Source organism: the organism of the source record quoted next, unplaced genomic scaffold, assembly GCF_019419815.1.
Source record: "Pyrus x bretschneideri cultivar Hongxiangsu unplaced genomic scaffold, Pyrus_bretschneideri_v1 Contig41, whole genome shotgun sequence".
NCBI classification, from domain to species: domain Eukaryota; kingdom Viridiplantae; phylum Streptophyta; class Magnoliopsida; order Rosales; family Rosaceae; genus Pyrus; species Pyrus x bretschneideri.
The window spans coordinates 1257542-1268196 of NW_025999735.1; the positions used below are offsets into that span (position 1 = coordinate 1257542).

General features: G+C 37.0%; 1 protein-coding gene across 1 annotated transcript; it reads left to right on the top strand.

Moving 5' to 3' along the window:
- The first annotated feature begins 2870 nt into the window (after positions 1-2870).
- LOC103940473 (disease resistance protein At4g27190) lies at positions 2871-9369 on the top strand. The gene is given in 8 exon segments (XM_048566493.1): positions 2871-5510; positions 6852-7220; positions 7332-7982; positions 8162-8525; positions 8528-8933; positions 8935-8968; positions 9153-9296; positions 9298-9369. Coding segments are annotated over 8 exon segments (4680 nt in total).
- The last annotated feature ends 1286 nt before the right edge of the window (positions 9370-10655 follow it).

Genomic DNA, 10655 nt, shown 5'->3' on the forward strand with positions numbered 1-10655 from the left:
GAAGTACTAGAGGCAACTTTCTCAAGCTCCACCTGTTGGACATCTTTCACATTCTTCTCAGCGTCTCTAAGCATACTTTCTTTGTCAAATGTCACATCTCTATTGATTACAAGTTTCTTCATGGATAGGCATCATAACCTGTAATCTTTGACACCATTACTAAAACCAAGAAAGATATTCTTTTTGGCTCTAGGATCAATTATTTTCAGTTACATGAAAAGGTGAACCAAAAATACGAATATAACCATAGTTAGAGGATGGTTTTCCAATCCATAGCTCCATTGGTATTTTACCCTGAACAACACTTGAGGGTCACCATGATGTGACATGCATAAGTAACTATCTTTGCCCAAAACGACTTGCTCAAACCTGACTGAGACAACATACATCTAACCTTCTCAAGCAAGGTTTGATTTAATCTTTCTGTAACTCCATTTGGCTGTGGAGTTCCCCTGACACTGAAATGCCTCACAATCTCTTCCTTTTTGCAAACTTTAAGGAAATGATCAGATATTTGTTCTCCACCATTATTTGATCTCAAAATCTTAATTTTCCCCTCAGTCTGGTTCTCAACCTTTTTCTTCCAACCTAAGAAAAATTCTCAACACCTCATTTTTGTGCTTCATAGTGTAGACCTAAGACCTTCTAGAATAATCATCAAAGGTCAGGAACCAATGTCTAGGGAGTCTTTGTAGGACCCTAAATATTTGAATGCACATAATCAAGAATGTCCTTTGTCTGATGTACTACAGTACCGAATCTCATTCTAGTTTGCTTCCTCAAGACACAATGCTAACATAAATCAAGCTTACAAGTTGAGAAAAGCTTGAGCCTTTCTTGCTCTTCCGCACCTCTGTTCATCGAACTTGTCATCTCCTGAATAAATCAGTTGTCCTTTTCTTTTCCTTGTTATGTTTCCATTTCCTTTTCCCTAACCGAAAATGGCTTAAAGTTCATTTATCGACAACATTAGAAGAGAAAAACACAAAAACTCTTCAATTATCTGCACGCCACTTTAGACATTAAACACACATTGATTAATTTTTTCATTTGACAATGTCTTCTCTTGTACCTTTGGTCTACTTGAGGCTAATTACCGCAATGTTCCCTTCTTTAATTATCCACTGTTCTCATTCTGGGACAATACTTGGGTACTGAATAGTCAGTACCCAAAATAATAGCCACATGAAGTGGCCCAATGAGAACAAAACATTTGTTACAATTTTAATTTATAAACGTGTAACCAAACACAATATTAACCTCACATCCAAACATCCCCTTTCTTTCTCAACGCCTGGCTCTTCAAGCCTCACTACTCGCTTTCTGCCATGGTTTCAGCACTAGAAACCTTGTCTTCTCCACAGTTCCGATAACCTTGTCTCTTCCATCGGTGCCACCCACTTCTCCTCCAAACTTTCTCTGTCGACGACCCTGCCCCAAAATCCTCATATTCTTTATCGTGGAAGCCATGGCAGCACTCCGTCGTCGTCGGACTTCTCCGTCATGGAATTCACGGCAATATAGAAGCCCAAATTTCCCCAAATAATTTCAACCTCCTTCGTGATTTTTCTTCTAAGTGAAATTTCCTTCATAAGGTTAATTAGTAAGATGGATATGATCTGTCATGGGTTGTGAAATTTGGGGGTGGAGCAGCCATGACTTCGGGAGAAAGGGGAGGGAGGTGGTTGATGGAGGTATGGCAGCACTACTCTCGTCATAACCACCATCTCCACCAACATTGCCATTATCTTATACATTACAAAGATATTACTATCAAACAAAATACTATCACGTTTTAATATTTTCTTTATAAAAAAAATCATTATTAAATTAATCTAACATATACATTATCTAATTATAAAAATGTAAAATTGTATTTGTCTTTGAGAACCCAATACGCAGACTTGCTTATGTGGTTCTTTCAACACACAACCAAACACCTTTTAAACAAACAACCAAACAGCTCCTTTCTTCCTCCCTGTAACTTTTTCACCCTTTTTCCTCCATCTCCCTTCGTCTAGGACCAATCACAATGGCTGCCATTATCATACTTGTAAATAAATAAAAAATTGAATTCTCTTCAAGATGAACAAAATCAGACACTCTGCAGCCCCCTAGCTCTGCTCGACCTTTCAGAGCGAGGTTATCTCTGTTCCTAACCTCGCGTTGCTCGAGCTCACGGCTGCCTGGATTTCGCAGTTGATGGCCTCAGATTTCTTTCGTAAACTAGAGCTCGTCATGAGCCTCTGGAACTCGTCGAGCCTTGGCAGAGTTAACTCGCTCAGCTCCTGAGAATCGAGGGTCAACTCCATCGTACCATCTAGATCAGTAGCTTTGTGGTACAAACTTCAATTGGTGGTCTTCAACGAACCAATCGTTCTATATTTCGTGAAATTCAGATATGGGGGGCTTTGAGTGTGCAGATACGGTGTTTGTTAAAATGTCTCAGTGAAATTCAAAGCAGATTATATATGTTTTTCATAGTTTTTAAGATTTGAAAACAGTTGCTAAATTCCGTGCCAAGCAAGTTTTTTTAGTATAATAATTGTATGTGAAAACTTGTTCATGGTCTCGACTTCTACTTTGCAAGTGTGGAATAACCTTCTTTTTGCTTTTACTATGCAGATTTCTCCAAAAGCAAAAAAAAAAAACCACAAGATTTGCATACTGCTCTGTTTTTTCTTGAAGCATAGCCTTGATCATGAGCTAAGGTATGACCTATTGTTTGATATTTTTTTTTTTTTAATTTCATCTGCTTTGAAAATAAAGGATTCCTTTCTCGTATCTTGAATTTTTTATTTATTTTGGATTCGTATATATTCAACAGATCGGAGAAGCAGACGAATTGGTAAGTTGAAGGTGCCGTGGCGATGGAGATACTCACTGCAATTATTCCTACAATAATTGACTACACAATTAGACCAGTTGCACGCCAAGTGGGTTATATCATTTTCTACAAATGCAACCTTGAAGATCTAAAGAGTGCATGGGAGAAATTTGATGCTGTCAAACAAAGGATGAAGCATGAGGTTGAAGACGTCGAAAGAAAAGTTAATCAAAAAGTGGATGCTGATGTCCGGAACTGGCAGACAGAAGCAGATGAGATCTCTCGAGAGGCAGAAGCATTATTGGATGATGAAGGCCGTGCAAAGACAAAGTGTCTCTATATATGTCCTAACCTGATATCCTATCATCAGCTCAGCAGAAAATCAACTAAATTGGTGAGAAAGATTGAAGAACATGAAAATAAAAAAGAGTTTCCCAGTATTTCTTACAATGTTGCCGTGGAAGACATATCTGCCGTAGCCTCCGACGAGTACATGGCCTTCGAATCAAGGACTTCAATGGTGAAGGAAATCATTACGGAACTGAAAAAACCTGATATCAACAAGATTAGTGTGTACGGATTACGGGGCGTTGGGAAGACAACACTTGCCAAAGAGGTTTACAGAGAAGCTGTGAAAGAGAAGCTATTTGATGATGTGGTTATAATACTAAATGTCAAAGAAAAAAAAGACAACGAAGAAATTCAAAAAGAAATTGCTGAAAAGTTTGATAAGGACGTTGATGAATCTCTGAAAATGGGAACAAGGGCGAATCTCCTATGGGCCAAGATAAAAGATAGGAAGACTCTTATCATTTTAGATGATGTTTTGGGAATAATTGACTTCGAGGCTGTGGGACTTGTTGGCGTGCCGACTTGTAATTTATTGTTGTTAACCTCTGGAGATCAAACAGTTCTCTCTGGGATGGGCATGCAAAAGTGTTTCCAACTTGGCAATTTAAGTGAAGAAGAAACTTGGAGGTTGTTTGAGAAGATGGCAGGTGACGTGGTTAAAGACAACCGTATACGGAAAGTAGCAACCCAACTAGCAAGAAGATGTGGAGGTTTGCCGGTTTTAGTTGTTACAGTTGCAAGGGCTTCAAGAGAAGATAGTTGTTTAGAGGTATGGAAAGATGCCTTGAGGCACTTCAAAAGCTTTGACAAGGACGGACCAGCAGAAAAAGCAAAATTGGCTATAGAGTGGAGTTACAATCGGTTGAAAGGTGATGAGCTTAGGCCATTATTCTTGCTATGTGGAGTTATTGCAGGGGGGAGCTGTAGTATTTCTCTCAGTGACTTGTTCAAGTATAGTATGGGTTTGGGTTTGATAAAAAATGTTGATACAGTGGAAGATGCACGGAATTCATTGCATGCACTGGCTGCAAAACTAAAAAATTCTTGCCTATTGCTGGATAGTTACAACGATAGTACTGTTAGAATGCACGAGCTTGTTCGAGATGTTGCTATCTGGGTTGCATGTGATGATAATAAGGTCTTTTCAAAAGCATATGGAGATGAGGTGAAAGAATGGCCTGCTGAGGATTTATTTAAGAAGTACACTATGATCTCCTTAATATCTTGCAAAATCCCCAGACTTCCTGAAGTACCTTGGGAATGCCCAGAATTAAAATTGTTGGTCTTGGAGAATGATGATATTGGCGACACCGAGGAAATCCCAAGCAAATTTTTTGACGGGATGAAAGAACTCAAAGTGTTGGATGTCAGCGGAATCCGTATTCCGTCGCTACCTCCGTCTCTTCTATCCCTAAAGCATCTCCAGACATTGTGTTTAGATCGGTGCGAGTTGGTAGACATAACTCTTGTTGGACAGCTAACAAACTTGAAAATTCTTAGCCTCCTAAAGTCCAAGATTAAAGAGTTGCCCAAAGAAATAGGGCAATTGACTCGGCTACAATTATTGGATTTGACCGGTTGCTCTGAACTTGTTCTGATCTTGCCTGGCGTTATATCAAGCTTGACAAAACTAGAAGACTTGAGGGTGGGAATAAAAAGCTTCAAGCGATGGGAGGGTGAAGGTCCCACTAGCGGAGGCAGTAATGCTACTATTTCGGAGCTGAAGCACTTGGCTGAACTAACTGCATTAGACATACATGTTCCAGATGCTAACCTTCTTCCGGCCAACTTGTTCTCCGATAAGTTAGAAAGATACACCATACTTATTGGTAATTGTTGGGAGTATCCTAACACGTACGGAACCTCCTCTAACATGCTAAAACTCAAGCTCACCAGGAAAAATCAATTCGACCGAGGTATAAAGTTGCTGGTAAAGAGATGTGAGCAATTGTACTTGGATGGGAAGGAGAGTGGGAATATTATTTCCTTTCTATTTGACAGTGATGCTGTGAAACAACTGAAGTGTCTCCATGTCCAAAACAACAACGAAGTTACACATGTCATTAACTCCATCGATTGGAGTTACTCTCAGAATGCCTTCCCCAACCTAGAATCTCTATGTCTTGAAGATCTTGTGAGGTTGGAAAGTGTATGTTATGGGCAACTCGAAGATGAGCCCTTTCAAAAGTTAAAATCTTTGACACTGTGGAATCTATCAAAGCTTATTGGTTTCTCTTCCAATGACAAGAAATTAACGACTGACACAGAAGCCGACGAAATCGTGTTGGAGGATGAAATTGGTGGACCACCTAAACTTTTCAATAATGAGAAGGTACTTTCTCTGCTATTTCGACCATATAATTCTTTCGTTTTTTTCAATAAGTCAAAACGATTTAAATGATTTATTAAGTTATCAGATTTTGATAACCCACAGTTTTTTATTTTTATTTTTTATTTTTAGGATTTGATAACTCATGATATTCAACTTGATATTAAAATAAAGGAAAAAAAAATAAAAACAGCAGAGCGTAGCTCAGAGTACTGGGTACCTTTCCCATTCCCCTTCCTTCCCAACGCCACCATTCCCTCACGGACCACCACCTCTTAAAGCACAGCGGCAGCATCTCCCTTGATGACGTCATCGAGATCGCCAAGGTTATGAGGAACAGATCCATGGCCGGAGGAGCTCGCGGGAACGGTGAAGGAGATTCTCGGAACCTGCGATACGCTGGGCTGCACGGTGAACGGCAAGGACCCCAAGGATTTGCAATAGGAGATCGTCGATTGTGACGTCGAGATCATTCTCGACCGACAAGGGTGTAAATTCAACGAATTTTGCACCAAAAGGGATTTATTCTTCAATCTTCCCAAATTTAGTAGTCCCCTATTGTTCGAAGGAGCAATTAAATTGAAGGGCGAGGCTTTTGGGTTTTGATTTATGGATTTAAAGTGTGAAGGAGATGCAATTGATATTGCTGCTGTGGTGTTTCGGGAAGTGAGAGAGAGAGGAAGAGGACGAGCGGCTTCGTTTTCTTAACTTTTGCTTTTATTTTTATTTAATTTTATTGGGAGTTGATAGAGTTATGTTAGGGTTAAGTCTATGGACACTGTCAAGTATTGAGACGTGTCATAAAAGAGAGTTTTTTTTTTAGTTGATATTTTTTTAGTTGATATTTTAGTTGATATTTAGATACTAAGAAGATAGAGAGTTTGATTAAGCCATACAATAGGCAATTTAATTTAGTATCGAATTCGTCATCTACGAGATTCAACCTAAAACCTCTCACTCCCAAGTGAAGAGGAATACCGTCAAACCATAGTATTGAATGACATAAAAAGACACTAATTTTAATTGTAGAAAATTTGAACCCATCTCTAATTATTAGGATAATTCACCGCTCGCTGTTACTAAAGATCTTTCACAATAACGTGCTTTTGGTATCAATTTAAATAAAATAGGTTTGTTTTTTTTTTTTGGTCGAAAATAAAATAGTTTAAATTTGAAATTAAATTGACATAACATTGGCCCTTTATTCCGTCTAGTAGCATAGTAGCTTACTTTTTAAATATATGATATTTACTTTATATCTAAACATTTTGAATATTTACGACTAACAACAATGTAAATTGTAATTTCCTAATATCAACATGAATTTTGTTATGTGCGATGCAGGTTATGATGCCCAACTTAACAACTTTGATTGTGCATCAATGTGATAGTTTAAGATTCTTGTTTTCAAGTTCTATGGCTAAATGTCTTAGACAACTCAAAATCCTCAAGATATCCAATTGTCAAATCATGGAAGAGATAGTGGGAAATGAGGAGAATACAGATGACATGTTTGATAAGCTAAACTGTCTAGTGCGACAACATCTTCCAAACCTCGCTAGATTCAGCTCAAGAAGTTACATTAAATTTCCTTCTTTGGTGTATTTGGACCTAGACGATTGTGCTAAACTGGAGACATTCATCTTTGATGCTAAGAGTGAAAATATTACAACCAACAAAGAAGAAAGAAATACTGAGCTCTTTGATGAAAAGGTGAACTATACGTTCACTTGTTTTCTTTATGCTTTTATTTCCAACTTATGCATGCATCCACTCTTGTGAAAAAAAGGTTTGTTCACAAGTTCTAAAATGAATATGTGACAGGTAGGATTTCCTAGCCTGGAGATGTTGTGCATATGGGACTTACCTAAGTTGAAGACAATATTCCACAACCAACTTCATTCAGATTCTTTTGGCAAGCTCAGAATTATGGATGTTCGTAGATGCCACAGTCTGATTAATATCTTTGGGCCAAGTATCATGGGAAGATTGAATGCTCTAGAGAGATTACAAATAAAGCAGTGCCAGTCCCTACAAGTGGTATATGACTCATCATCTACCACTCAGTCGAACGGTTTTGAGTGCCCAAATCTAAACTCAGTTGAGATAGACTCATGTGATAGTTTGAAAAATGTTTTTCCCGTCTCAATGGCCAAAACTCTTAAGCAGCTAAGCAAGTTGAAGGTTAAGAATTGTGGTTTAATGGAGGAAATTGTTGTGAAGGAAGAAGGACCACAAATGGCATACGAGGAGTTCGAGTTCCCTAAAGTAACAACTATGATATTTGATAATATGCCCCAACTTCGGAGTTTCTATCCAGGACTGCATGTTTCTAATTGGCCATCACTCAACATATTGAAGTTCATTAAATGTGGTGGTGTGGAGATTTTTGCTGCTGAATTTTCAACATATCAAGACAAGTTTAAGTTGGGCCACCCAATGCCAACGGAACAACCTTTCTTTTTAATTGAGAAGGTAACCATACTTGTACACAACTTTTTTGATATTCGAAATTTTATGTAATTTTTACATACTAGTTAAACATGCACCATAAAGTAAATACATTTATTATGTTTTTAATATTAAAGTTATTATGCGTTGTCCAGTTTTTCAAAATATTTTAAAGCATGCTCTTATCGTTGATTATATTTCAGGGTAAGTCATTCCTCAACTTGGAAGTGTTGGTATTGGACAAGAACATGGAGATTTGGTATGAACCGTATGGTCCACTCCCGACAGAGTTGATGAGCAAATTAAACACAATTTGTTTTGCTACTTCACATCCCAAGTCAGATGTTTTCTTCGAGAATTTACAGAATATTGAAATGCTTGTTGTGCTCTCTGCTCCTTGGAAAGAATTATTTGTCCACGACCACCAAGGAAGTAGTAGAGGGGAAACACATGAAGTTGAGACCCTCCCACGTGTAAAAGTTTTGCAGCTCAACGAAATGCCGGAGCTGATTCATCTAGGAATGGAAAACTCCCAACCAGGGGGCCCTGTTTTTCCAAACTAAGCTTTTTGGAAAAATGTGGCAGATTAGAGAATCTAGCTTCAACTTTGATACCCTTTCGGAATCTAAGCTTTTTGGTCATACAGAGTTGTCACGGACTGCAATACTTAATACCTTATTCCGTGGCTAAGAATTTGCAGCAACTCATGAGGTTGGAAGTTGTGTCCTGTCAAAGAATGGTAGAAATAGTAGCGAGCAAGGAAGATGATCCAGAAAATGAGATTACTTTCAGTTGCTTGCAATGTTTGAAGCTTTCTGGTCTACCAAGTTTGCAAGGCTTTTGCAGGGGAAATTGCATTTTCAAAGTCCCATCCTTCAAAACTTTGTTTGTCGAGGACTGCCAGCTGATCGACTTAAAGATTTCTTCTGATGGGTTACTCCAAAGTGATCCAAGACCAGGAAGACTACAAATAGCTAAGTGATACAGAGGAGAATGATCGTGATCAAACTGTAAGTACTTCATTCACTAATTAAACAACTATTAATTTCACTCTCCAATTTTTCAGCTTTTTCTGAACCTTGAACCGTAAAATTTAGAAGTCTGATTTATTCATCTTATTCATAGTTGTTCAATCAGATTTCATACTGAACAATTTATGTGTTTATTTCGTCAACGAAATATATATTTCTACAGGAGCAGCTGATGATTGCAGATTCAAATGTAGATGTTACAATTGCAGGACTCTCTGCCAAAAAGGAATCCTCATCTTTTGCCTAGCGTGTTAAGGTTTTCCGATTGTGTGCAATTGCGTGTTTGTTCGTTATTTTCCTCTTCCTTTTGTTTTTCCTTTTTGTTTTTCCTTTTCAAGGAAGAAATATTAGCCTGGAGAGCAGACTGGAAGGCACTCTGATTTTCCTCGTTACTTGCTCTAACTATTCTCTGTGCAATTTGAGAAGGCACTGAATCATATTCCACGACATGTTATGCTTGTATTGACTTGTGTGTTTCGTCGTAATAGTGTGATTTGTATTTGGAGCTTTATTCGCTATATTTTCGGTTTTGGTGTTTGGGAAATAATGCTTGAGTGATTTCTGTAAACATTGATGCATTTGAAGTGGTGAAGAATTATAAATATTGCATATGTTAGAATAATGGACTAAATCAGAAATGCGCATATAATTCGATTCAATTCATTTCAAATAAGAACCAAACTAGAACTGCACATAAAAAGCATACTAAATTACCAAATTTGAACAATTTTAAAAATCAATTATTTTTGTTACAAATATTCCATTCGATTCATTTCAACCGAGCGAAATGGTGTTCTAGGATTTATACAACCAACCTCACTTAATGGAAAAAGGCTTTCTTGTTCTTCTTGTTGTTGTTGGTAAACAATTTCTGGAGATATAGTAAAACTGAGGTGCTAAGTTTTAGTATTGCAAAGTTGGGAAAAAGAACCATTTAGGAAGCTTCGGTCTTATTGTGAGGTTTTCTTCATGAAGAACATTCACCGTGTGTTAAGGTACCATATTGTTAGAGAAACTATTAATTTAAATCATATTTTATAAATTATATTATGTGATTGTTGATAATTGAATTATTATTTAAGTGTTAATTAACGTAACATACACCTTATTACTTACGTATGTGAAGTTGAAGTTTGTAGACTTTAAATCAAGGAGAATGCTAGCGGGACTTGCGCCAAAAGGGAGTCCAGCCGGACTTGCCCAGCACGTGTATTTGACTGTAATTGTTAGTGCTCCTTCAGTTCCACTGTTAATATAACTTAAGAAAATAGTAATTTAAAATTAGAAAACTTCATTTTAATCCTTAAAAAAGATAAGTTTTAGACTATATTCTTGTGTAAGATTAAAATCTAATTTTAGTCCCTAGTACATTTAATCATATCATTTATTAGTTATATTTTGATGTTTTATTTATCTTTTTATTTTTGTTTTAATGTATTAATTACATTTAAATTTAATTTTTATTTCATTCATCATAATATATTATAATGTCTACATTTAGGCAACTAATTTTTTTATAATATATATTCCGATAATAATTTTGTATGTTCTTCATTTAGGTACATTAATACATTTGAATATTTCGATATATCCATCGGTACAAACATATAGGTACATTGATTCAATATAATGCATTCGGTCAATATAATGCATTCCGTTATGTACA